This window comes from Euleptes europaea, chromosome 2 (assembly GCF_029931775.1).
Source record: "Euleptes europaea isolate rEulEur1 chromosome 2, rEulEur1.hap1, whole genome shotgun sequence".
Taxonomy (NCBI): Eukaryota; Metazoa; Chordata; class Lepidosauria; order Squamata; family Sphaerodactylidae; genus Euleptes; species Euleptes europaea.
The window spans coordinates 13,446,637-13,474,558 of record NC_079313.1 but is presented as its reverse complement, the minus strand read 5'-3'; the positions used below and the strand labels follow the sequence as shown (position 1 = coordinate 13,474,558).

Below are 27,922 nucleotides of genomic sequence, written 5' to 3'. Positions count from 1 at the left end.
TCCCACTTTCTCTGTCCTTCTAAGCCCGCCCATTTACTTGGCTCCGCCCACCACAACCTTCTTAGCCCCTCCCCCCTCTCTCCCCCCCCCCCGTCTTTCGTCTTTCTGGGGAGTCTAGCAGTATTGCCGCTCTATCCTTGAGTCTCTCTATGGTAAAAGAACCGGCTTTGGAAAAACGGCCCAAAGCGGGAAGGGGAGGCCGGGTCGACCACGCCTTTCCCCTCGCAACTCTATGGTTGAAGGCGGCCAAACCTTCGCTGTCCTTGAAAACAGAGCCGGAGGCTAAAACGGAAACCGGAAGTTCGGTCTGCCCGCGTCCTTCTCTGTAGTGCTTTCGATGGCGGCTTCCTCGCCGCTTTGAGTGTGCGCATGCGCCTACGGGGAGGCGCGTGAGCTCGAGGAGAGGGGTATTCAGCGCCCCCTCCAGAAAGCCTTGAGCCGGCATGGAGGGTCCTGGGGGGGCTGCGGGGGTGGCACCCATCAGAGCCCAGTGAGTACCAGGAGCCCCTCAGCTTCCCTTGCTTGACCCCTTAACTGCCTCCTTGAAGGACCCCCCCCCCAGTCCAGTCTCTACAAGGACGCCCTGTCTCCCCCCCAGTCAATCTCTACCCTCCTTAGCTCCTTCTGCAGCCCCCTTTTAGGCAGCTCCCCCTAGTGCATTTCGTCTGTCCCATAAAGGGACCTGCCTCCCACCCCATTTTGCTAAATTGGTGCCCTCTTCCAAGTTGAAACTTTTGAAAGGAAGGAAGGAAGGCGGTTAAGGGGAGACATGATAGAGGTCTATAAAATTATGCATGGTATGGAGAGAGCAGACAGGGAGAAGCTTTTCTCCCTCATAATACTAGAAGATGGGGGTCATCTGCTGAAGCTGGAGGGTGACAGATCCAAAACTGATAAAAAGGAAGTATTTCTTCACACAACGCATAGTTAAATTGTGGGACTCCCTGCCCCAGGATGTGATGATGGCTGCCAACTTGGAAGCCTTTAAGAGGGGAGTGGAAGAGAGGGGTATTCATGGCTACTAGTAAAAATGGTTAGTAGTCATGATGCATCCCTATTCTCTCCAGGATCAGAGGAGCATGCCTATCGTATTAGGTGCTTTGGGTCACAAGCAGGATGGTGCTGCTGCAGTCGTCTTGTTTGTGGGCTTCCTAGATGCCCCTGGTTGGCCACTGTGTGAACAGACTGCTGGACTTGATGGGCCTTGGTCTGATCCAGCATGTTTTTTTTTTTATGTTCTTATTTGTAAAGACTGTTGAACCCTTTTCTCCGTAGGTACCTCACCACAAAAGAAGAGTTTCATTCTTACCTTGAGCAAGAAGGGGATCCAAGAAATAATAAAGGTGACATTGATGGTGGTGGTGATGGTGAAGGAAAGAAGGATGTCAGGGGTGACCTTACGGAGCCTCCTTCCAAGCTGCAGAAGCTGGAAGAAGATGGAAAGGACAGAAGTCTGCCGGAAGAGGCAGTCGAAGTCCTGAAGAAATCTGGGCAGAAGAGGGCCCGAGGACAGAATAAGAATCGGCCATGCATGAACCCCATGCGTTATGAGAAGCATCGCCTGTGTCCGTCGGTAATCCAGGTAAAGTGTGTGGAAGGTGGGTGGGTAGTGCCGAGGAGTTTACCTTGGGTAGGATTTGTTGAATGGAACTCGGAACTCGGAGCTCTCACCTGAGGATGCTGCTGGTATGTGTTTCATATCCCTTACCACTAGGGAGGTGGTGAACTCTCCTTTCCTGAGGGACTTCAGGCAGAGGCAGGATGGCATTTCTCAGGGATGGTCCATCTTTGGATTGCCTTTTCTGATGGGGTTGGACTAGATCAAGGCTTCTTATATTTTTTCGACTCGCGCCCCCTTTGTGCCCAAGAAATTTTTACACGACCCCAGGTATATATATCAGTAAATGTTTGATTTGTATACATATTTTATATTGCCAAATGTTACATGACCCCCACATTCAGTTACGCGACCCCTTCTGGGGTCGCGACTCACAGTTTAAGAAACTTTGGACTAGATGACGTGCAAGCCCCCTTCTACCTCCAGGAGTCTATAAGCAATGTCAAAGAACGTATGAAACTGCCCTATACAGATGAAGGAAGTATTTCTTCATACAACACATAGTTAAATTGTGGAACTCCCTGCCCCAGGAGGTGGTAATGGCTTCCAACTTGGAAGGCTTTAAGAGGGGAGTGGACATGTCCATGGAGGAGAGGGCTATCTATCCATGGCTACTAGTCAAAATGGATACTAGTCATTATGCATACCTACTGATTCAATCAGCATCCTGCAACAACTTGTCTCCACTATTGACAAATAGCTGCCTATGGCTAGAGGCGGGCGCCTTCTCTCCTTCTACATCGCTCCAAAGGTGTAGGTGAGCTGGAAAGGCTGGGCACCATTGCTTAGCCTTCGTTTGCTGGCTTAGGGCAGGGGGCCGGGCATGACTCGTCTGCTGACTCAGCACTGGGGGGAGGGCATGCTTCCTTGCCCAGCTCTGTCTGGGCTTCAGTCCCTTGCTGGCTGCCTTCTGTTGGCTCTGGGCTGGCTACACAGGGCCCCTCTTCCTCTGATGAGTCCTCACTGCCATCCAGTCCTGACTGACCCATAACAACCCGGCTTGCTGGGGGTAACGTGTAGACGACTGGGGAGGGCAGTGTCAAACCACCACGTAAACATAGTCTGCCTAGTAAACGTCGGGATGTGATGTGTCAGTGATGACCAGGTGCTTGAACAGGGGACTAGCTTTATACTGTTCGCTCAGATTGACAGGAGCTTTCTAGGATCTCAGGCACAGAAAGGTCTTTCCCAGTATCTTCGATCCTTTACTTGAAGATGCTGGGATTGAACGTGGGGCATTCTGCACGCAAAGCCGTCTCGTCTCAAGATTTTTTTCTCTCGTTGCAGGAACGTGTGGAGAAATGCTTCTTCGGGTCTCAGTGCCATTTCCTGCACGACGTCAAGGAGTACATGGCCACGAAGCTACCAGACCTGGGAGACAGCTGTGTGCTCTTCAAGAACTTTGGCAAATGCATGTATGGGGTTACCTGCCGGTTCTCCGGGACCCACCTCGGAGAAGATTACAGGAACGTTGTCGATGCGGATCTTTTAAAGCAGTGGGAGGGGAAGCTGGTAGTGAAAAACAGCCTCAGCAAAGAACTCCAGCAGCGGCTGCGCAAGAAGAAAGTGCCCTTTGAGAAATCTAACCAATACCTTAGCCACTTGGGCAAACCCAGCTGTGCAGCAATAGGGGAAAAGGAGGTGACAAATTGTTCCCTTTCCAAAGGGAGTGCAGAAGTTCTCGAAGAGGAGGGATTGAAGGTTGATGGCGGGCTGGAGAGAGAAGGGTCTGCCTTGGAGGGTCCCCGCCCACCAGCGGACTGTGCTCTCAAAACATCTGGCACCATCACAGACGAAGATGTAGTAAAGCTGAGACCTTGCGAGAAGAAAAAGGTACTTGATAATCGTGTTTCAAGTTTCAAAACAGGCAGACCGACCAGTTTCTTTGGAAAGAGCGTTCTTCAAACTGCTATTATCTGGGGGAACACTCCTTTTTTTTAAATTGAAATTGGAGACGCCCATAATTCTGATGCCTGAAATGTATATTGCATAACTGTACACGTTTCCCTTTGGAAGGTGGAAGGGCCAGAATGGTGACTTGTGCAGAGACGTGACAGGCAGCCTCTCCCAGGGAGAGTTGAGTCTGCTACAATTGTGTCCTTAACAATGATGTTTCAAACAGTTGCTGGGTAGCATAAGCAGAGATTCTTGGCGCAACTTACAAGAGATTTATTGTGATGTGATTCTGTGGGCTGCTCATCAGATGTGTTATTATTGGCAAACGTGGCCACAGAGGGGCAAGAAAAAATGTTAGCAGAAGGGCCGAAAGGCCATGAAATGCAAGGGTTCTAGTTTACAATTTTTTCCCTCCTGCAGTCTACCAACTGATGGGAACACTGTGTCTTTTACAAAGTGCACTTCGGTCTCTGGAGGCTAATGACAGAGTAAACCCTTAGTCTTTATGGTACCGCAAGACTTTGCTCTCTGGCAGCGTGGTATAGTGGTTAAGAGCAGTGGACTGTGATCTGGAGAACCAGGTTTGATTCCCTACTCCTCCACATGAGCAGTGGATTAGCAGTCGAGGAGCCCCGTAGCGCAGAGTGCTAAGCTGCAGTACTGCAGTCCAAGCTCTACTCATGACCTGAGTTCGATCCCGACGGGAGTCAGTCTCAGGTAGCCGGCTCAAGGTTGACTCCTCCTTCCATCCTTCCGAGGTTGGTAAAATGAGTACCCAGCTTGCTGAGGATAAAGGGAAGATGACTGGGGAAGGCACTGGCAAACCACCCTGTAAACAAAGTCTTCCTAGTAAACGTCAGGATTAGCAGTGGATGCTAATCTGGTGAACCTGATTTGTTCCCCTGCTCCTACACATGAAACTAGCTGGGTGACCGTGGGCTAGTCACAGCTCTTAGAGCTCTCTAAATCCGTTGTGGGGAGGGGAAGGAGATTATAAGCCAGTTTGAGTCTTCCTTAAGTGGTAGAGAAAGTTGGCATATAAAAACCAACTCCTCCCCTTCTTCTTCTTCCTACTTTAAAATATGTAAAACTTGGCAAGGGTTAGCCTTGTTCGACCCAGTCCCTCTGGCATGGCCTTTTGTGGGTTATGCAGAGGCCGTTTTGTGGCCCACTCTGTGTTCTCTGGGGTCGTTTCCCCACAAAATCTGCTGGTTTCTGGGGCGTACATCTCCTCCTATGCCCCTGTATGTCAAAGCCATCCCGTGTGGGTGAGAAAGACACTGGCGAATGAGGAAGACACTGTAAGAACAGTCCTTCAGGGTTAGACCCAAAAGCCCATCTGGACTAGCATCCTGTTTCCCACATTGGGCAGCCAGCTGCCGCCACAAAGCCTACAGGCAAGGCATGGAGGCCTAAGCCTCCCCCTGCTGATGCCCACCCCCCCAATACACACATAACTGAGGTTCGCTGCCTCTAAATACGAAGGTTCTATTTATCCATCCTGGCTGATATCAACGGATAGAAAAAGAAGAAGAAAAGTTAGTTTTTATATGTCACTTAAGGACGAATCAAACCAGCTTACAATCTACTTTCCTTCCCTTCCCCACAACAGACACCCTGTGAGGTAGGTGGGGCTGAGAATGTGTGACTAGCCTAAGGTCACCCTGCTGGCTTCATATGTAGGAGTGGGGAAACCAACCTGGTTCACCAGATTAGCCTCTGCAGCTCATGTGGAGGTGCAGGGAATCAAACCCGGTTCTCCAGATCAGAGTCCACCACTCCAAACCACTACACCACGCTGGCTCCCCCACTTCCACGATTATGCCTGATCCCATTTTCAAGCCATCTCAGTTTGTGGCCTATCGTCACATCCGGAGGCTGTGAAAGTTTGTCATGGTGTGCGAAGAAAGGCTCCCTTTTCTCTCTCTCTTCTGAATCTGCTGCCTTCCTGCGTAGCCCCGAACGGTTGTTTGTTCTTCTCTGAAAAGCTGCAGGCTGTTTCTTCATAGGGGAGCTGTTCTGCGTGTGGTTTTGTTTTGTTTTAAGATTTTTATTTTGCTTCAATGAGAATACAAACAAGGATAAAATACGAAGTAGAAAACAATCCCAAACAATTTAAAATTTAAAAAAAAAGAAGAAGAAAAAAGCTCTGGGTGAACATATAAAATTTTGATTGCATTACAATAATGTCCCTTTATTATATATTCTAGCTTCTTTGATACCCTTAATTTTTGCTTATTCTGTGTGGTGTAGTGGTTAAGAGCAGTGGTTTGGAGCAGTGGAGTCTGATCTGGAGAACCGGTTTTGATTCCCCCACTCCTCCACATGAGTGGCAGAGGCTAATCTGGTGAACTGGATTCGTTTCCCCACTCCTGTACATGAAGCCAGCTGGGTGACCTTGGGCTAATCACAGCTCTGTTAGAGCTCTCTCAGCCCCACCTACCTCATAGGGTGTCTGTTGTGAGTAGGGGAAGGTGATTGTAAGCCGGTTTGATTCTACCTTAAGTGGTAGAGAAAGTCAGCATATAAAAACCAACTCTTCTTCTCCTTCTCTGTGACAATACTTTTGCAATTACATAATAATAATGCACTGAGCCCCAGCCCCTCGTACAAGATGCCTGTTTTTATTGTTACAATGTCTAGTACTTCTGTACTTTGTTTTCCTTGTCTACATAGAGGTTTATCTTCATCCTTTTCCTTCTGTCACTCAGAGTGGGGACTCAGACCTAGGTCTCTAATAGCCTAGTCCAACCCCCTAAGAACTACACCATACAGTCTTGAGCAGTTGAAGTCTGTTTTCCTTTAATGTCTCTTTCCGCCTTCTCTTTTTGTTTTCCAGTTGGATCTTCAGGGCAAGCTCTACCTGGCTCCTCTAACAACAGTAAGTAGTAACACTTCCTCTCTTGGAGGATCCATTTAATTTCAGGGCTGCCCAGTGTGCGTCACGGCAGAGCGGGGATTTGAACACAGGCCTCTGAGGTCATCATCTGAACTTGATGTAGTGGTTAAGAGCGGCGGACTCTGATCTGGAGAACCGGGTTTGATTCCCCGCTCCTCCACATGAGTGGCGGACTCTAATCTGTTGAATCGAGTTGGTTTCCCCACTCTTTGACATGCAGCCTGCTGGGTGGCCTTGGGATATTCACAGTTCTCTTAGAGCTCTCTCAGCCTCACCTGCCTCACAAGGTGTCTGTTGTGGGCAGGGTGGGGGGGGGGAGATTGTAAGCTGGTTCGATCTTCCTCAAAAAGGTAGAGAAATAGGCAAGTCTTCTTCTCTCCTCCAATCTTCTGTCTAAACCCCTTTTAAAGCTGTCTGTGCTCGTGGGCATTGTTCCATCCACTGGCAGTGAATTCCGCAATTGTGTAAAGAAGTATTTCCTTTTGTATTTCCTGTACCTGCTTCCCATCAGCTTCATTGGGTTCTAGTATTTTGGGAGAGCGAGTGGGGGAAAGACAACAATCCCGAGAGGAACTCCCTGCCCCAGGATGTGGCGAAGGCTGCCAACTTGGAAGGCTTTAAGAGGGGGAGTGGACATGTTTATGGAGGAGAGGGCTATCTGTGGCTACAAGTCAAAATGAATGCTAGTCATTATTGTGAGAGATCCCCCTCTCTGAGTTTGCTTCTCCAAATCAGTTGCTCAGACGTTGATACAGAAACAATAGATTTATTGAAGCCTTCAGGAGATGAGACAGGCACAGGTAGAAAGTTGCAAGTGAGGGGCTATACGGGTTTACAGAATATATTGACTCCAGGGCACTGGGGCACTGGGGTTCACACTTATTGTTATGGGAAGTTACAAGCTTGGCATAATACAAAACATCAGACGGATCCCAGGAAGTCTGGTGCGGCTATCACACTTCCAAGGCCGCACCGGCCTGAGGGAGTACTGGCAGGAAGAACAGCGGGGGGGAAGATACATGGGCCATCAGGCCTGGCGCCTGAGACCAGAAGGTGTGAACTGCTTTTACGAGTTCACTGATAACACCGCAGGTGATGGAAAGCAGAGACACAAAGACAGAGACCCTCACATTCTGCCCCCCTTAAGGCCCCCCTCCGAGAGGACGAGGCTTATCGGGATAAGCGAGGTGGAATTCTCGGACCAAGCGAGGAGCTGCCATGTGGGGTGCGGCCACCCATTCGTCATGAGCGGAGCCAAGGTTTTTCCAGCGAACAAAGTAAAACAGTTTCCCTTTCTTCCATTTGGAATCTAAAACCTTGGATATTTCCAAATGGGTATCCCCTCCTACTACGGTAGGAATCTCATGAGCGGGAGGGGGGTGGAACTGGGGAGCTGCTACATAAGGTTTGAGGAGGCTTATATGGAAGACTGGATGAACTCCCTTGAGAGTCTTAGGGAGACTCAGTTCCACGGTAACCTCGTTGATTACTCTGGTAATGGGGAAAGGTCCTACATAACGGTCGCTCAGTTTTTTGCAGGGGCGAAGAGAGCGGAGGTTTTTGGTGGACAGATAGACTTGCTCCCCCACCTTGAGTTCCCATCCCGGAGACCGGTGTTTGTCTGCTTGTTCCTTGTACTTGCTTTTTGCCCTTTCCAGATTTTTGAGCAACCATGGCCAGGTGGATTTAACCACCTGAATCCACTCCTGAAGATCAGGGGTAGACTGGAGCTCTGGCGAGACGGGGGCAGAACCGAAAGGGCCAAAATCCGTCCCGTATATAACTTGGAAGGGACTAAAGCCGGTAGAGGAATGAGGCGCATTGTTGTACGCATATTCGGCAAATGGCAGCAGGTCGACCCAGTCGTCCTGGTGGAAATTTACATAGCAACGCAAATAACATTCTACTACCGCATTTACTCGTTCCGTTTGACCATCCGTTTGGGGGTGATAGGCGGAAGAAAGGCCCTGTTCCTCCACTCCCATTAACTTTAGGAAAGCCCGCCAGAATTTGGCAACAAACTGGACCCCCCGGTCGGAGAGGACCTTCCTCGGGATCGAGTGTAGCCTGAGGACGTGCGTGATGAACAGTTTAGCTAAGCCCTGGGCTGAAGGAAGACCTGCACATGGAACGAAATGAACCTGTTTGGAAAAGAGGTCTGTGATAACCCAGAGAACCGTTTTCCCCCGACTTGGAGGTAGGTCGGTGATAAAATCCATGGCGATGACTTCCCAGGGACGGGAGGGGTTCTCAAGCGGTTTGAGAAGCCCCGGGGGTTTTCCCATCCGTTTCTTGGCTGTGGCGCAGGTGGGGCAGCTGCGCACATACAACTCTACATCAGATCTCATACCGGGCCACCAGAATTGCCTTCGAACCAGGTGAAGCGTTTTTATGAAACCAAAATGACCCGCTAGCCTGGCCCCATGTACAAGTCCCAATACTTCTTTGCGAAGGGAAGATGGGACATATAGTTTCCCCCCTTGCACCCACCAAGTGTTGGTTCGTTCCAAGCCAGTGGGGAGGAGATGGTGCTCCTCCTCCTGTAAGGAGGCGTCCCGGAGTCGCTGTTGGAATGCTTCCGGGATACCTTTGAGCGTAGGGGGGGTCTCCGGTTGGCGGGCTTGGGATCGGGTGGTGACGGCCAAGCCAGGGACTTCCCCTCGCTGTTCGGGAGTGAACAGGGAGTCGACGGGGCGATCGAAATCGTTGCGATACTGGGGAAGTCGTGACAAAGCATCAGCTAGGGCATTTTCTTTGCCAGGGACATGTTTGAGGGTGAACCGGAATTTTGCAAAAAATTGGGCCCACCGAATTTGTTTGGCATTGAGTTTTCTAGCTCCCTTGAGAGCCTCAAGATTCTTGTGATCTGTGCACACTTCGAACGGCAGCTCGGCCCCCTCCAAGAAGTGTCTCCATATGGTAAGGGCATGTTTGACCGCTGCTGCCTCCTTCTCCCAAATGGCCCAGTTGATTTCGGACTGGGAAAACTTCTTGGAGAAGTAGGCGCATGGCCTCAACCGTCCCCCCTCATCCCTCTGCAATAGGGCCCCGCCCATGGCTACATCCGAGGCATCCACCTGCACCACGAAGGGCTTGGTGCAATCCGGGTGAGCCAAAACGGGTTCGGATGAAAAAAGTAGCTTTAAACGTTCAAAAGCTTGCTGGCACTGGGGAGACCATTGCAGACGGGCTGAGGGGAGTGCGGCGCTAGCCCCCCTGTCCTTGGTACGCAACAGGGCAGTGAGGGGAAGCGCAACTTGGGCAAAGTTGGGAATGAAATTCCGGTAAAAGTTGGCAAACCCCAAAAACTGTTGAAGTTGGCGGCGGGTAGTGGGGGTTTCCCAGTCCCGCACCGCCTGGACCTTGGCGGGGTCCATTTCCAACCCTTGGTGGGAAATCACATACCCCAGAAATGTAATAGAAGGTTGGTGGAATTCACACTTGGACACCTTAGCATACAGTTTGTGCTCCCGCAGCCGCTGGAGCACTTCTCGCACTAGGCGCACATGTTCTTCCATGGTCTCAGAGTAAATAAGAATGTCATCGAGAAATACCACCACCCCCCGAAACAGTAAATCATGCAAAACTTCATTAATTAATTGCATAAAGACACTCGGAGCCCCCGAAAGTCCGAATGGCATGACCAGGTACTCAAACATCCCAAAACAACTGGAAAAGGCCGTTTTGGGTTCGTCTCCTTCTTTGATGCGAATGCGGTGGTAGGCTTCTACCAAGTCCAGTTTGGTGAAGATTCGGCCCTCCTTTAATTGTGCTAGAAGGTCAGGAATAAGAGGGAGGGGGTAAGCATTAGACTGGGTGACTGCGTTCAGTCTGCGAAAGTCAATACACAGTCTTAAATCTCCCGTCTTTTTCTTTACAAAGAAAGCTGGGGCTGAATAAGGAGCCTTGGAGGGGCGTATGAAACCCCTCGCCAGATTGACATCCAGATAGTCTCGCAATACAGTCTTTTCACTAGGGCTCATGGGGTAAACCTTTCCCTTAGACAGTTTGCCTTCCCCTACAATCTCGATGGCACAGTCCGTTTCTCTGTGGGGAGGCAGTTCGTCGCACTCTCTAACATCGAAAACATCAGTAAACTGCGAGTACTCAGAGGGTAATTGAGGAGAGACTGGGGCGGGGGACCCTACCAGTGCGGCGGCTGGAGTTCTGAGTACCCGTTCCTTGTCATGCAACCCACAGGGGTTTTCGGGGAAGGAAAGCACCCGTTTAACCCAATCAATGGAGGGATTGTGTCCCCTTAACCAGTTCATCCCTAACACCACAGGGGTTACAATAGGGGCGATGGTGAAATACAACCGTTCCCAATGTTCCCCCACGGACATAATCACGGCTGCAGTTCTGTGGGTCACAGGGCCCCGTTTAAAGTCACTCCCGTCCATTTGGGAAAAACGGAGGGGTCCCGGAAGCCGCTTGCGCCGGACACCCAACTTCTTGGCAGTTTCCTCATTTATCATGGTGCGGGCACACCCCGAGTCGACCAACGCGGGGACCTCTAACGGGGGACCCCCTTTGGGTAGGGACAGATGAACACGCACAAATACATTGTCCTCTTGGGCGCTTACCATCGGTGGAGCTCCTTGCACAACGATAGGGACGGTCTGCTGCGGAGCCCCCTCTACAGCAGACCGACGGCGTTTTTTGCCGGCTGTTCCCACTCTTCCTCCTCGCTGGAAGAGGGGGACGGGGTGGTGGCTTCCGGGGAGCCGTCCGAATCAAAGACGGTATTTGTAATCCGGGACCCCGATGGGACCGTAGAGTCGGATGCCCCATCCTGGGGGCGCGCGTGGAGAGCGGAGGGTGCGCCGGAGCGCCGGCTCAGTGGTCCACTTCTGCGGCGAGGCTGGCTGTCGGCGGCCGGTTTCGTCGGCTCGGCCTGGGTTTGGCGGGGGGGGGTCGGACGGCCTGAGCGAGAGGGGCATTGCGATGCAAAGTGACCCTTTCCCCCGCAGATCAGGCAGACGCCGGCCTCGAACCGCTTGCGGCGTTCCGCGGCCGAGAGACCCCCGCCACCCCCTTGCCGGAGTTCCCGGCCACGGTCACCTCGGGGCCTGGGGTCTCGCCCAAGCCGTTGCTTGGACAAGTTCAGGAGTTGTTTGCGATTCTCGATGTCAGCAGCATGGCGAACCCAACCTTCCACATCCGGGGGGTTCCCTTGCATGAAGGCCCAATGTTGGAGGTCTGGGTTGAGACCCTCCCTGAAACATTGTACCAAGGTAGCTTCACTCCAGTCCAGAATTCGGCTAGCCAGTGACTGGAACTCACTTGCATACTGCGCCACCGACTTAGTCCCTTGGCGCAGTTGCATCAGGGAGGCTTTAGCCCGCTCACCCAGAGTCGGGTCCTCAAAACGGTTTCGGAGTGCTACCATGAACTCGTCCAGGGTTCGCAGCACCGGCGAGCGGAGTTCATACTGCAACACCATCCAGGCAGCCGCCTCCCCTTGCAGTAAGGAAGCCACGTACTGCACCCGGGACTCCTCAGAAACGAAGGTTCGGCCTTGTTCCCGCATAAAAATGTCTACTTGGACCATAAAAAAGGTCAACTGGTCTCCCGACCCGTCATACGTGACTTTCAGGTCCCGACGGGCCGGGGGGGCAGGGGTTGCGGGCGGAACTACCGGCGCCCCGTCTGGGGGAGCACCGGCTGGAGGTTGCAACTTCAGCGCATCTAGGGTCGTGGCCATCTCACCCATTACGCGTTGCATGATCTCCATCTGCTCCTGCATAGCCCGGCGGTCTTCCTGCCACTGCTTTCGTTCTTCCTCCATGAGGGCCTCTTTGCGGGCCGGGTCCCCTTCGAGTCCCGTGCTGGGGAAGGCCAACCGGCGATCCTTCGCCGCAGTCCGCGAGAGCGACCAGCCCTTGGGAGAGTCCAGCCAATAAGTAAGCCCCCGGGGACGTCCGTCCCGATCTTGGTCGGGGGCGCGACCCTTCGGTTTCTTTGGCTTGGCTCCCTCCTCCTTCGGGTCCGGCTTCTCCGGCTCGTCCGGTTCCTTGGGGGCATCGGGGTTAGGGGTGGTGTCCTCGTCGGCTGACATTCTGTCCAAAGCGGTACAGCTGCAGTCCGAGAGGCAAAGACTTGCAACTTAATGTGAGAGATCCCCCTCTCTGAGTTTGCTTCTCCAAATCAGTTGCTCAGACGTTGATACAGAAACAATAGATTTATTGAAGCCTTCAGGAGATGAGACAGGCACAGGTAGAAAGTTGCAAGTGAGGGGCTATACGGGTTTACAGAATATATTGACTCCAGGGCACTGGGGCACTGGGGTTCACACTTATTGTTATGGGAAGTTACAAGCTTGGCATAATACAAAACATCAGACGGATCCCAGGAAGTCTGGTGCGGCTATCACACTTCCAAGGCCGCACCGGCCTGAGGGAGTACTGGCAGGAAGAACAGCGGGGGGGAAGATACATGGGCCATCAGGCCTGGCGCCTGAGACCAGAAGGTGTGAACTGCTTTTACGAGTTCACTGATAACACCGCAGGTGATGGAAAGCAGAGACACAAAGACAGAGACCCTCACAATTATGCTTAGATATTATCTCCGGTATCAGAGGAGCAGCCTATTATATTAGGTGCTGTGGAACACAGGCAGGATGCTGCTTCAATCGTCTTGCTTGTGGGCTTCCTAGAGGCACCTGGTTGGCCGCTGTGTGAACAGACTGCTGGACTTGATGGGCCTTGGTTTCTTACACTCTTATGGCACCTGCCAAAAGAGATGCAATTAATGGTAGTACCCGATCTCTAAATGGTTTCAGTGTGGCAATCTCCCATTCCGGAGGATATGCAAGCGCTTTGGAGCCGACGTCTCCTGCGGAGAGATGGCTGTGTGCACCAATTTGCTTCAGGGGCAGTCGTCAGAGTGGGCGTTGCTGAAGCGGCACTACACGGAGGACCTCTTTGGCGTGCAGGTGACTTGATGCGCACGGGAGGGAGGGAGCATAAGAAGAGCTCTGCCAGAATGGACCGGAGGTCCTCCTGGTCTAGCCTTATGGATCTTTCCACTTGGGGAGGGGCTGTGGCCCAGAGGCAGAGCCTCTGCTTGGCATACAGAAGGTCCCGGGTTCAATCCTCAGCATCTCCAGTCAAAAGGATAAGGTAGCAGGCGATGAGAAAGACCCCTGCCTGAGACCCTCCTGCCGCCAGTCTTAGTAGACCACACCAGCCTTGATAGACCAAGGGTCTGATTTGGTATATTTATCAGCTATTTATTATTTATTTGTTCAATTTATAACCCACCGTCCCCGGCCAAAGCCGGGCTCAGGGCGAGTGACAACATTAAATTCCAATATCTGAAATTCTTTAACTACAAATTTCAGCAGCCTAAAAAGCATTATCTAAAACATTAGATGGTGCGAAGTTCTCTGGGGGTATACCAGGAGAGTGTCGTGTATACCAGGAGCCAGCATGGTGTAGGGGTTAAGAACGGTGGCTTGGAGTGGTGGACCATCTGGAGAACCATGTTTGATTCCCAACTCCTCCATATGAGCGGCGGAGGCTAATCCAGTGAACCGGTTTGGTTTCCCCACTCCTCCACATGAAGCCTGCTGGGTGACCTTGGGCTAGTCACAGTTCTCTCCAAACTCTTTGCCCCTTCACATATTCCCCTCCCCTTACCCCATTATACAGATGCACATTGATTCAACACTGGGTATGACCGTGTGCACAGGTCTATCACGATCCTTTGGGGGTGGGATGTGCAAAAATAAAATGTCATATGGAAAGAATCATACATTCTGGTTAAGAGCGGAGGAATCTGGAGAACTGGGTTTGATTCTCCGCTCCTCCACATGAAGCCTAGTGGGTGACCTTGGGCTAGTCACAGCTCTCTCCGAACTCTCTGCCCCACCTACCTCACAAGGTGCCTGTTGTGGGCCAGAGGAAGGGATTGTGATTGTAAGTCACTATGAGACTCCTTAAGGTAGAGAAATGTGGGGTATCAAAAACAACTCTTCTTCTTTTGCTGTTCCCCGGCAGCTGGAAGGAGCCTTCCCAGACACCATGACAAAATGCGCGGAGCTCCTGAACCAGACCATCGAAGTGGATTTTGTGGACATCAACGTCGGCTGTCCGATCGACCTGGTGTATAAGAAGGTAGTGTGTTGCGTTTGGCAGGGCTATGTCTGCGTCCAGGGCAATGAGGTAGGGATGTAGCTCAGTGACAGAGCCTGGGCTTCGCATCCCAGTGGGCCCCAGCTCAGACCCTGAAATCAGGACCGTGAGAACCGCTGCTGCTGGGAAAGATGGGCTAGTGGTTTCATTCAGAAGCGTGGCGTAGTTTTCAGTGGGTGGTACTGCGCACACCTCTTTCACTAGGGGTAATGCTTTCCTCAGGTACAAGAAGCCACCTCCTTCCATCAAGGGGTGGTTGCTTATGCTGGAGGAAAGTTTGAAGGTCCATGGAATCCAGTCCACAGATGCCCAATCCATATTTGGGGCGTATGGTTTCAAACTGCAGGCATCTGTCCAACTAGTATGTTTTTACCCCATGTTTCCTCCAAGGAAACAAGGTGGTGGGCCGTGTTCTCCCATATTATCACCACCACAACTTTGTGTAGTACATTAGGATATGAGAAAGAGAGAGAGTGGCCCAGGATCTCCCAGTAGGTTTCGTAGCAGAGTGGGGGGTCTGAACCTATGTTTTTACAGTCCTAGGGCTTTTTCACACATGCCAAATAATGCACTTTCAATCCACTAACTATCGTTGGCAAGTGGATTTTGCCAGTTCACACAGTAAAATCCAGCTGCAAAGTGCATTGAAAGTGGATTATGATCCTACACTGGCTGTCCCGAGAGGAGAAAAATCCTCCAAAGACCTTGTAGATGAGGGTGTCAAACTCAATTGTTACGAGGGCCGGATATGACATAATTGTCACTTGGTTGGGCTGGGCCATGTCTCGCCAGCCCAGATCGATAGTGGGGCGGGGTGGCTTCCTCGGCTGCCTCACAGGTCGGATAAGAGCTCTCAAGGGGCTGGATCCGGCCTGCAGACCTTATGTTCGACACCCCTGCTGTAGATAGCAAACTGGACTGACTGGAGAAGGCTTGGTATAGAGCCCTTCCTCTGTGATGATCCTGGTTTCTAGGTGGAGGTGATATGATTTACTCATTCATGCAAAACAAAAACAAAAAATCCTCTGCTCATAGAAAGGTAACTTGTCTTTTATTCTTTATTCTTACAGCCATAGGCCAGAATAAAACACACAATAGGTAACTTGTCAGGAAAAATGTTTCTCCCTGACACGCTAGATTTCTGCACCGAAGGAATTTGAAGGCTCCCAACCCCACACACAGAGAATTCTGTGTAGTATACAAACGTGATGCTCCATTTCACGTGTTGGGGCAGAGAAGAAGTTCCGTTTGAACTTGATGGCAGAGGAGGAAAATGCTCGTTTCGGTTTTTTTCACCCCAGTTCTGCCCTCCTTTCTTGACAGGGGGGAGGCTGTGCCTTAATGAGCCGCACCAACAAGTTTGAACAGATTGTCCGAGGCATGAACACGGTAAGTGAGGGCCATCCTCTGCCCGGATCCTGCTAGAGAACTTTGCATCTCTACTACAAAAAAGTCAACTAAATGAAATAAAAGAACCAACTAAATTTGAATTATAAAGGTCTCTACAAATGTCTAACATGAAATAGAACATTACAGTCTGGCCACGATCAACACAAACCTTTCTACACGTAACAATTGCGAAGCAGATAACGTGTTAGCAGAACTCATGCTAAAATCATATGGCACTGAAGGAAGGATGTTTGTCAGCATGTTGCTGGGGGAGAGGCCTTGGCTCAGTGGTAGAGTATCTGCTTGGCAGGCTGAAGGTCCCAGGTTCGATCCCCGGCATCTCCAGTTAAAGGGACTAGGCAAGTAGGTGATGTGAAAGACCCCTGCCTGAGATCCCTGAGAGCCGCTGCGGGTCTGAGTAGACAATACTGACTTTGATGGACCAAGGGTCTGATTCAGTATAAGGCAGCTTCATGTGTTCATGTGACCCATAAATTCCAAATTATAAAAAAACACATTCATCCGACCTTCTGAAGCGATAACAAAATAAAATAAGAAATATAATTAAATTGCCAAATAATTTTTTTTTAAAAAAGTAATTTGAAAAAAACTCACTCGCTTAAAAGCTGTGAACAGTGCCTATCTTGTGGTGAAAACAATCGCAGCTCTTGTGAAAGGTTTAAGTCACTGTCTGGTTGGAATAGGAATATCATATTTTATGCTAAAGTGTTACAGAGTTTGACTTTCCAGGCCAGTTGATTTGGCTTCTTTTATTCAGTTGGCATTATTTACGGTTCACGGCTTTACCTCTGCATCTCCCGGCCGTCCAGCGCTCCCTCCTGATCCTTCACACTGCCCTTCTCTGTCACCTCCCTTATATGCCGACTTTCTCTACCACTTAAGGCAGAATCAAACCGGCTTACAATCGCCTTCCCCTTCCCACAACAGATACCCTGTGAGGTAGGTGGAGCTGAGAGCTGTGGCTAGCCCACGGTTACCCAGCTGGCTTCATGTGGAGGAGTGGGGAAACAAGTCCAGTTCACCAGATTAGCCTCCGCCGCTCATGGGGAGGAGTGGAGAATCAAACCCGGTTCTCCAGAGCAGAATCTACCTCTCTAAACCACCGCTCTTAACCGCTACGCCATGCAGGAACGATCTGCTTCTACATGTCTGCTCTACAGCCGAAGCTGGCAGCTTTGGAAGGGAAGCCATCTGCATCTTCCCCCTCCAACCAAGACCATGACGGGAGTAGCAATCTGCTTCTCCCACCCCAAATGGAGAGCTTACACCACTTTGGTGGTGGTGGAAAGTTCCGTCAAGTCACAGCTGCCTTATAGCGACCCTGTAGGGCTTTGAAGGCAAGAGACATTCAGAGGTGGTTTGCCACTGCCTGGCTCTGCGTGGGTGGAGAGAACTGTGACTGGCCCAAGGTCACCCAGCTGGCTTCATGTGGAGCAGCGGGGAATCGAACCCGGTTCACCAGATTAGCTCCCGCTGCTCATGTGGAGAGGAGTGGGGATTTGAACCTGGTTCTCCAGATTAGAGTCCACCACTCTTAACCACCACACCACACTGGCTGTCTGGCGAAGGGCAGGGGCTGGCATTGAGAGGTATGACTCCTGTCAGGCACGGCCTGAGTTTCCAAACACCTCTGCCTTCTCTTTCTTCACCAGGTCTTGGATGTCCCCCTGACTGTGAAGATCCGGACCGGAGTCCAAGAGAGAGTCAACCTGGCCCACAAGCTCATCCCCAACCTCCGGGAGTGGGGGGCCTCCTTGGTCACGGTAAGGAGCGCCTCCCCCCTTCTCCGTGCGTCTGCTCTGGGCCAGGTTCACAGGAAGAATGACCCTGGTTTTAATAAAGCCAGACGTACCTAAACTTCTGGCGTTTCCAGCATAGAACAATAGAATCATAGAGTTGGAAGAGGAGATTGAGACTGGGAAGGGCAGCCATGAAGGAGCTAGAAAAGTTTCTGAAGTGTAAGGATGTGTCACTGGCAACCGAGATCAAGTTAATTCATGCCACTGTATTCCCTATTACTATGTACGGGTGTGAAAGCTGGACAGTGAAGAAAGCTGATAGGAAGAAAATAGATTCATTTGAGATGTGGTGTTGGAGGGAGAGTGTTACAGATACCCTGGACTGCCAAAAAAACCAAATCAGTGGGTTCTAGATCAAATCAAGCCTGAACTGACCCTAGAAGCTAAAATGACTAAACCGAGGCTATCGTATTTTGGCTACATTATGAGAAGACAAGAGTCGCTGGAAAAGACAATCATGCTAGGGAAAGTTAAGGGCAGCAGGAAAAGAGGAAGACCCAACAAGAGATGGATTGACTCTATAAAGGAAGCCACAGCCCTCAATTTGCAAGACCTGAGCAAGGCTGCCAAAGATAGGACGTTTTGGAGGACATTGATTCATAGGGTCTCCATGAGTTGGAAGCAACTTGATGGCACTTAACACGCACACACACAGATGGAAGGGACCACCAGGGTCATCTAGTCCAACCCCTTGCACAATGCAGGAAATTTACAACTACCTCACCCTCCCCCAACACACACAGCGACCCCCTCCCTCCATGCTCAGAAGATGGCAACAAAAACCCTCCAGGATCCCTGGAGATCAGAGGGAAAATGACTCTGGTTTAATAAAGTTAGATGCGCCCAAATGTCTGGCCTTTCTCAACAAGAGGGAGGCAGGGTGAAACTTGTGGATATCTCTAGCACATCTTTTCCCGGGGTTCCTCTGTCCACTGGAAGGACACGCTGAACACTCTCCATCCCCTTTATGAGAAGTGTGAATTTCCCCTGCCCTGCATAGTTAAATTGTGGGATTCCCTGCCCCAAGATGTGGTGATGGCTGGCAACTTGGAAGGGTTTAAGAGGGGAGTGGAGGAGAGGGCTATTCATCACTATTAGTAAAAATGGATGCTAGTCATGATGCATACCTATTCTCTCCAGTACCAGAGGAGCATGCCTGTTATATTAATGCATTGGAACACAGGCAGGATGGTGCTGCTGCAGTCATCTTGTTTGTTGGGCTTCCTAGAGGCACCTGGTTGGCTGGACTTGATGGGCCTTGGTCTGATCCAGCACAGCCTTTCTTATGTTCACCAGAGATCCTTAGCCCTGGATTTCATAACAAGACCCTATTTAAAGTCACTGCAGACTTAACCATAGCAAAGGGCCCACCCATGGCACGAAAGGAGGGGGGAGGGTTGAATTTGCCCAAGAGGGGTGGTTAGGGGAAGGCGGCAGCCTGTGACCCAGCCCCACGATCTCTTACCCATGGCTGGCCATCCAGGAACATTGCATGTGCAGAAGAGTTCTTTTCTAGTTGAGAGTGGGAGAGGATTCTGGAATATCCCAGCATGGTTGTGCTGGTGATGATTTTGTGTGTGTGTATGTGGGGGGGATGTTCAAGTACATCATGAGAATCCAGAAGTACAACATGGAGCCAGCATGGTGTGGTGGTTAAGAGCAGTGGTTTGGAGGGCCAGACTCTAATCTGGAGAGCCGGGTTCGATTCCCCACTCCTCCACATGAACGGCGGAGGCTAATCTGGTGAACCGGGTTGGTTTTCCCACTCCTGCACACGAAGCCAGCTTGGTGACCATGGGCTAGTCACAGCTCTTAGAGCTTTCTCAGCCTCACCTACCTCAGCTGGGGAGGGGAAAGGAAGGCGATGGTAAGCTGGTATGATTCTTCCTTAAGTGGCAGAGAAAGTTGGTGTACAAAAACCAACTCTTCTTTTTCTTCTCTCTCTCGCGCTCTCTGTAACCTGTATAGGTGTATCTTTAAACAGTGTTTCTTGCTGTCCATGAGAATGCATGAGAGGTTGTGTGTCCCCCCACCCATCTCAAGTACCAGCGTGGTGTAGTGGTTAAGTGTGGTGGTTTGGAGCGGTGGACTCTGATCTGGAGAACCGGTTTTGATTCCCCACTCCTTCACATGAGCGGTGGAGGCTAATCTGGTGAACTAGATTTGTTTCCCCGCTTCTACACAGGAAGCCAGATGGATGACCTTGGGCTAGTCACATTCTCTCAGCCTCACCCACCTCACAGGGTTCTGTTGTGGGGAGGGGAAGGGAAGGTGATTGTAAGCTGGTTTGATTCTGCCTTAAGTGGTAGAGAAAATCTGCATATAAAAACCAACTCTTCTTCTTCTACCTGCAGGATGTCTTTGTCATGAATTTGTATTGTCTCCAACTGCTTTGGAAACAAAGTTGTACACAAATAAGTTTCACGCTAATTGTTGGTTTTTTTCCCTTTTTCTTTGTTTCTGGGGTGACCCTCTCAGCTCCACGGCCGATCGAGGGAGCAGCGCTACACAAAGGGGGCGGACTGGGATTACATTGCGGAGTGTGCCAAGCTTGCCAGCCCGATGCCTCTTTTTGGTAGGATGTTTCGCCACAAGCTGTTCTCTGTTTCCATCTCTGCCCCCGCTGGTATTAAGCTGGGCGGCGTGGACAGTCTGAATTTGCCGCCGCCTCTCCTTTTTGGTTCCCTTCTCAAACTGCACCTCTCGCCCTTGCTGTGCTTTCTGCAATCGATTGGTGGCCCCCCTCCCATTTCTGCTTCTTGTGCATCGCTGGCTGGCAACTAAATTAGCCAGTGAGCCAAGTTACAAATCTACGGTGAGACCACACTTGGAATACTCTTGTACAGCTCTGGTCACCACACCTAAAAAAGGATACTGCAGAGCTTGAAAAGGTGCAGAAAAGAGCAACCAAAATGATTGGGGGACTAGAGCAACTGCCCTATGAGGAGCGGTTAAAATGCTTAGGGCTGTTTAACTTGGAAAGAAGGCGGTTAAGAGGAGACATGATAATGGTCTGTAAAATTATGCATGGTATGGAGAGAGTGGACTGGGAGAAGCTTTTCTCCCTCATAATACTAGAACATGGGGTCATCTGTTGAAGCTGGAGGGTGACAGATTCAAAACAGATGAAAAAAAGTATTTCTTTACACAACGCATAGTTAAATTGTGGAACTCCCTGCCCCAGGATGTGGTGATGGCTGCCAACTTGGAAGGCTTTAAGAGGGGAGTGGACATGTTCGTGGCCTATCAATGGCTACTAGTCAAAATGGATACTAGTCCTGATGCACACCTATTATCTCCAGTACCCAGATGAGCACGCCTATTATACTAGGTGCTTTGGAACACAGGCAGGATGCTGCTGCTGCAGTCGTCTTGCTTGTGGGCTTCCTAGAGGCACCTGGTTGGCCACTGTGTGAACAGACTGCTGGACTCGATGGGCTTTGGTCTGATCCAGCATGGCCTTCCTTATGTTCTTAAGGAGGATCAGAGATAAGGGGGCAAGGCATCTCTTTCCCCCTTACTTATAAAAGGAGCCCTCCTGAATCAGACCAAGGTATGAATATTGTTTGCACCCTCAGGGGGACTTGTATTCAGAGGTAGAGTGCCGCTGGCCTTGGAGGTTCTAAAAAGCTGATAGTCATTCATAGTATCCACTTCCCATTTCCATGAATTTGTCCAACCCTTCTTCAAAGCCAGCTAACCCATCGGCCGTGTCCTGTGGCAGGGAAATTCTGTAAGTTAATCAAATGTGCCAAACAGAAGTTTGGCCTGGTGGTGCTGGGAAACAGGAGCTGTTTAAAGGGAGCAGGGATTCCTGGAATGCCTCTCACAGCACGTGAAATAATCTTTTGGGGCCCGACCGGGTTTGATTCCTTGCTGATCCTTGGCTGTCACCTCCTACGGACACAGGGAACGGAGACATCTTGTCTTACGAAGATGCGAATCGAGCTGTGCAGACTGGAGTCTCGGGGATCATGATTGCGAGGCAAGTGGATTCCCCGACCTTTCTTTGTAACAGGCATGAAGAGGAATGCGCCCTTTTAATAACAGCAGGAAAAAGTTGCCTAAACGTTGACGAATTATTGAGCCTTTCCCCATCCATAAAGCAAGCTTACAAATTAGCTCGCTCTAACCTGGATGGCCCAGGCTAGCCCGATCTCGTCAGATCTCAGAAGTTAAGCAGGGTCAGCCCTGGTTAGTATTTGGAGGGGCGACCTCCAAGGAAGGGCAGGGTCACTACGCAGAGGCAGGCGATGGTAAACCATCTCCGATCATCTCTTGCCTTGAAAACCCTATGGGGCTGCCGTAAGTCAGCTGTGACTTGACAGCACTTTTCACACAAGCACATCAGGTTTCTCTCCGAGCTCAGCAGCACAATGCCTGATTTCATGGAAAGCGCCCCAGATTCAGTCTCCACTTAAAGCAGTGGTTCTCATCCTTTTTTGCTCCATTCCCCCCTTTCACCATTGTTCAGAATATAATTCCCCCCTTCCCAAGATTGTCTAACTCAAAAAAACAAACTACAATTTTACAGTGGGTAACCATGTTAGTCTGTCTGCAGTAGTAGAAAAGGGCAAGAGTTCAGTAGCACCTTAAAGACTAACAAAAATATTTTCTGGTAGGGTATGAGCTTTCGTGAGCCACAGCTCACTTCTTCAGATACAGCTAGAATGTGAATCCATCTGTCTTTAAGTAGAGGAGAGTGAATTCAGACAAGCATTAGTATGTAAATATTAACAGTATGTAAATGTGAATAGCAGGCGTGATGGGATTAGGTGTGGTATGCAGAAGAGTCTGTGATGTCCAGGGGAGAGATGGGTGTGGAGAAATCAGCATTGGCAAAAAGGGGGTAATGCATTGACTTTAGTTTGAATATCAACTGTAATTCAGCAGTTTCTCTTTCCAAAGGGAGATTGGAAAGAGAAACTGCTGAATTACAGTTGATATTCAAACTACCTGGGCTGAATAAAGACCTTGCATTCATGGCTCATTACCAATGCTGATTTCTCCACACCCATCTCTCCCCTGGACATCACAGACTCTTCTGCATACCACACCTAATCCCATCACGCCTGCTATTCACATTTACATACTGTTAATATTTACATACTAAAATGCTTGTCTGAATTCACTCTCCTCTACTTAAAGACAGATGGATTCACATTCTAGCTGTATCTGAAGAAGTGAGCTGTGGCTCACGAAAGCTCATACCCTACCAGAAAATATTTTTGTTAGTCTTTAAGGTGCTACTGGACTCTTGCCCTTTTCTACAATTTTACAGTTTGCACATAATCTACAGGACAACACACTTTGATAGAGTTCCTCCCTGGGGGGGGATTCCCCCCTTGTTGAGAACCCCTGACTTAAAGGATCTGGGGTATTAGCTTTTGAGGAAAACCCTTTCTGAGACCCCCGAGAACTGTCATCTGTTCCTTAAAGGTAAAGGTCCCCTGTGCAAGCATCGGGTCATTCCTGACCCATGGGGTGACATCACATCCCGGCGTTTTCTAGGCAGACTATATTGACAGGGTGGTTTGCCAGTGCCTTCCCCAGTCGTCTTCCCTTTCCCCCCAGCAAGCTGGGCACTCATTTTACCGACATCGGAAGGATGGAAGGCTGAGTTAACCTTGAGCCGGCTACCTGAAACCGACTTCCGTTGGGATCGAACTCAGGTCGTGAGCAGAGCTTGGACTTCAGTACTGCAGCTTACCACATCTGTTCCTTAGATCCATTTTAATAGAAAAACGATACAAATGTTTTGATTTTAAAAAGACCCTTATTCCTGCTGTTCTCGGCCTTAAAACTCCTATTTTGAAGCGGGTTTTTTTGTTTTCCAACGTAAGATTTCTGGTTTTGGATGATGGTGTGGTTTTAGATTTTTAAACCTAGTGCAAGGTCAGTCACGGGTGGAAGGGCGGGATTGATATTTTGATAAAGTTTGGTTTTCCGGCCACAGAGGGGCGCTGATCAAGCCGTGGATCTTCACGGAAATCAAGGAGCAGAGGCATTGGGACATTTCCTCCAGCGAACGGCTGGACCTCCTCAAGGACTTCACTAGCTACGGCCTGGAGCACTGGGGGTCAGACACGCAGGGCGTGGAGAAGACCCGGAAGTTCCTGCTTGAATGGCTTTCATTCCTGTGCAGGTATCATCGTCCCGGACTTTCTCTGGCTCGTTCGTATTTCTCCATGACCCGATTCCTGTGGAGGGGTCCTGCATGGCCTCCCTTTGCACAAGAAGGTGCAGTGGAGCTTGCTCAATACAGACTCAGCGTTTGGTGATCTGGCCTCTATGCTTAGAGCCAGCGGGGTGTTGTGGTTTGGAGCGGTGGACTCTGATCTGGAGAACCGGGTTTGATTCCCCACTCCTCCACATGAGTGGCAGACGCTAATCTGTTGACCTGGATTTGTTTCCCTGCTCCTACGCACGAAGCCAGCTGGGTGACTTTGGGCGAGTCACACTCTCTCAGCCCCACCTACCTCACGGTGTCTGTTGTGGGGAGGGGAAGGGAAGGTGATTGTAAGCCGGTTTGAATCTCCTTTAAGTGGTAGAGAAAGTCGCTATATAAAAACCAACTCTTCTACAAAAAGAGAGCCAGCGTGGTGAGGCTAAACTAGGGCCTGGGAGGCCCAGGTCTTTTATGCATGGCTGTTTCACTTGCTGTCACCCCTCCAACGACTTCGGGTCCTTTTGTTGATTATCCATGTCATTCCCTACCGTCAGAGGCCGCCTCGCTCTCCCCCTGCGCTTCCCAGCGTTTTTGCCCCCATTTTCAGAGACCTGTTTTATCTCGAATTTGAAAACGTAGGCAAAACACGGGAAAATGCAGGGGGAGAGCGAGGCGGCCTCTGACGGTCAGAAAGGGCATGCATAATCAACACAAAAAACTGAAGTCGTCAGAGGGATGACGGCGAGGGAAACAGCCATGCATAGAAGGCCCCAGGCTCAAACCCCCTCTCTGCCATGAAAGCTTGCTGGGTGACCTTGGCCCATTCATTCTCTCAGCCTAACCTAAAGGCTAAAATGGAGGAGAGGGAAAAGGTGTCAGCCGCTTTGGGTCCCATTGGGGAGAAAGCTGAGGTATAAATGAAGCAATTAAATACCTAAAAGGAGTAGGCAATTGTTGTGATTGAGTAACCACGTTCAGACACCCAAGTTACACGCATAGCCAAGAAGCCTCTTGTCAGAGGCCCCAACCCCCTCTCCCTCTGTAGCTTCAAGCAAGCAGGCACACACACACATACTCCCACCTACCCCTCCCCTCTTCCTTTAAGTTTCGTTTCTCCTAGCCAGAAAACAATAGAGGTCTATTCATGTAATGTAGCCATGCTCACACAGGTGGGGTATAAGCTAATGACGCGGCAGTGACAAGCAGCATCGGATGTTGATTGGAATGTGAATTGTCTATATAACCTTTTGCATTGCCCCTTCTTGGGTGTGACCAGGGTGCAGACCTCATCGACTATGTCCTGGTATCACCCAGCATGCCTTATTGATCAATAAACCAGCTGTAAGCTCAATCAACCTCCTTCCTTTATTGCAGGGGTGGGGAACCTCCGGCCCCCGGGCCGGTTCCGGCCCGCGAGATCATTTTGTCCAGCCCACCTGCCGGGGCCGGGAACTCCACGGAGCTAGCTATCGCTAGCCAAGCCCTCCTCTTGGCATTTCAGGCTTCACTGGGGGGTAGTAGCAGCTGTCAGAATTGCTGGATGTAATATATCTCTGTTCTTAAGGCCAGTGCTGTTGAATGGTGTGAAGGGGAGTGGGCTTTTATTGGCGGGGAGAGGGACAGAGGGAAGCTGGATACGACTGCCCCTCCCCAATCTGGACCCTTGCTGTGTGGCACCCACTTCTCCTGCGGGTTCAGTGGTAGAGCATCTGCTTGGCATGCAGAAGGTCCCAGGTTCAAACCATGGCATTTCTGGGACAGGCAAGAAACGAACAGAGGTAGTTTGCCATTGCCTTTCTCTGCATAATGACTCCGGTATTCCTTGGTGTTCTCCCATCCAAGTACTAACCAGGGCTGAACTTGCTTAGCTTTTGAGATTTGATGAGTTAGGGGTGAGTTAATTAATGTTTAATTAATTATAGCAGGCTAATTTTAAGTTGGTAATTTTGTGCGGCCCCCGAATGATGTTACAAATATCGAAATGGCCCTTGGCAGAAAAAAGGTTCCCCACCCCTGCTTTATTGTCTAATTGAATATTCAGGTAATTAGGAGTATACATCACAATTAAGATGTACAGTTAAGATGTATTCTTCTTAATTGGCCCTAGAGCAGTACTGGAGTTGTTGATCTACTCTTGGTTGTGTTCAAGCTGTAAACAATACAAAATAAGATCTTAAATGGGGATTGGTCCTTAGTGTTTAAGGACTCAAATCGTACATGTTCACCACTCTTCTTCCAGATGCCCTTTAACAGAACTTTTTCAGTGCCAAACTATTTCTGCTGGTTAGAAATCCACACGTTTAGACGAGCTTTTTTTTACGGGCGAAGCGTAATACCATCGACTCAGCCAAGACACAAGGGCGATGAAATAAAACCACCGCAGAAGAATGCAAAGGCCCATTTTGTCCGGATCCAGTAGACTCCCTAGCCCACATTGTTTTGGCAGGTTCACAAAATGATAATGTACGAAGTAAATATATCACTCCCTGGGTAAAAGTGCTAATGACACTGAGAAGCGAATACTGCGTTATCTGCTATCAAGCTAGATAGGTGAATTGTGCGAGAGATGTGGCAACTTTTCTCTTTATAGGGTCAAGAAAAATGATAATCTTCATTTCCCCTTTTTAAAGTGCGAGAAACGGCAGTTGAATAGCCAGTGGCTGTTAAATCTAGGGAAAAGGAAATTATTATTTTTTTCCAGAAACCAGCACATTCAGTTGGGTCCTATGGATCCGTTTCACTGTCGATGATTCTTTCCTTCAGCGCAAGGAGCTCCCCCATATGCAAGAGAATCCGGGCAGGCCTTTAGCATCAGTGGAAGGTCCCCTTAGTTTGGGAGTGGGGAAAGAGGAGGAGAAGACGAGGAGTTGGTGACTTTCTTTACCACTTAAGGCAGAATCAAACCGGCTTACAATCACCCTCCCTTCCCCTCCCAACAGACACTCTGCGAGGTAGGTGGGGATGAGAGAGCTCTAAGAGAACTGTGACTAGCCCAAGGTCACCCAGCTGGCTTCATGTGTAGGAGTGGGGAAACAAATCCAGTTCACCGGCTTAGCCTCCGCACTGCTAGCAGAACCGGTCTGCGGGATCCAACCCCATGTCGTTAAGTCTGTGTGGCCTGTCTCTTCTAACTGAGCTTCATGTTGCATTGGGAAGGTACATCCCGGCCGGCCTCCTAGAACGCCTGCCGCAGCGAATCAACGAGAGGCCTCCGTACTACGTGGGTCGAGACTACTTGGAGACCCTCATGGCGAGCCAGAACGTGGGTGACTGGATTAAGATCAGGTCAGACATTTTATGGGGTAGCATTTTTTTTTAATTTGAACACATGAAGCTGCCTTATACTGAATCAGACCCTTGGTCCATCAGTGTCAGTATTGTATACTCTGACCGGCAGCAGCTCTCCAGGGTCTTGACAGCCTGATTTTGGATTTGGCGACCTCCGGAGTGCCATTTGGCAAAGGTTCTCAGTTCTGCATCAGGGCAGAAAGCTGGGAGCCCGTTGTTCTCGTAGATAATCTGGCCCAGGAGGAACCTCAACCCAATCTGTGTTCAAAATATTTATCTCTCTCTCTTTCTCTTGCAGTGAGATGCTTCTGGGTCCCATTCCTGCCAACTTCACTTTCCTGCCAAAACACAAGGCAAATTCTTACAAATAGGCCCGAGGGCGACAGGACGTTGTCTCTGCTTGGGAGGCAAATGAGCGCTTGGCCGCTCTCTCTGCTTTACATTAAAACAAAATTTCTATTTTTAACTTGGCTGCTTTATAAGGGTTGAGGGTTGACATATCCCCACCATCTCTCCAGTCTTTAGAGCACTGGTGGCCGCTGGCCCTTTTGTACAAATGTACCGAGGTAGTAGAGATTTTTTTGAGCCCCTCATTGGTTGTGGGGTTTCAGAGCGTCCTCACTGGCATGTTGCTGCAGGGCCTCTTTCCTGAATGGTTAATGGAGATCGAAATGGGTCATAGAATCATAGTTAGAAGGGACCGCCAGG

At 50.1% G+C, this 27,922-nt stretch overlaps 1 protein-coding gene across 1 annotated transcript; it reads left to right on the top strand.

The window, feature by feature from the left end:
• Positions 1-232: 232 nt before the first annotated feature.
• Positions 233-27,597, top strand: DUS3L (dihydrouridine synthase 3 like). The gene is given in 15 exon segments (XM_056845494.1): positions 233-271; positions 274-328; positions 331-490; positions 1,276-1,582; positions 2,906-3,451; positions 6,354-6,395; positions 13,195-13,347; positions 14,414-14,530; positions 15,872-15,937; positions 17,611-17,721; positions 20,236-20,332; positions 21,667-21,742; positions 23,714-23,902; positions 27,083-27,211; positions 27,513-27,597. Coding segments are annotated over 15 exon segments (2,160 nt in total). The 3' UTR covers positions 27,586-27,597.
• Positions 27,598-27,922: the final 325 nt, after the last annotated feature.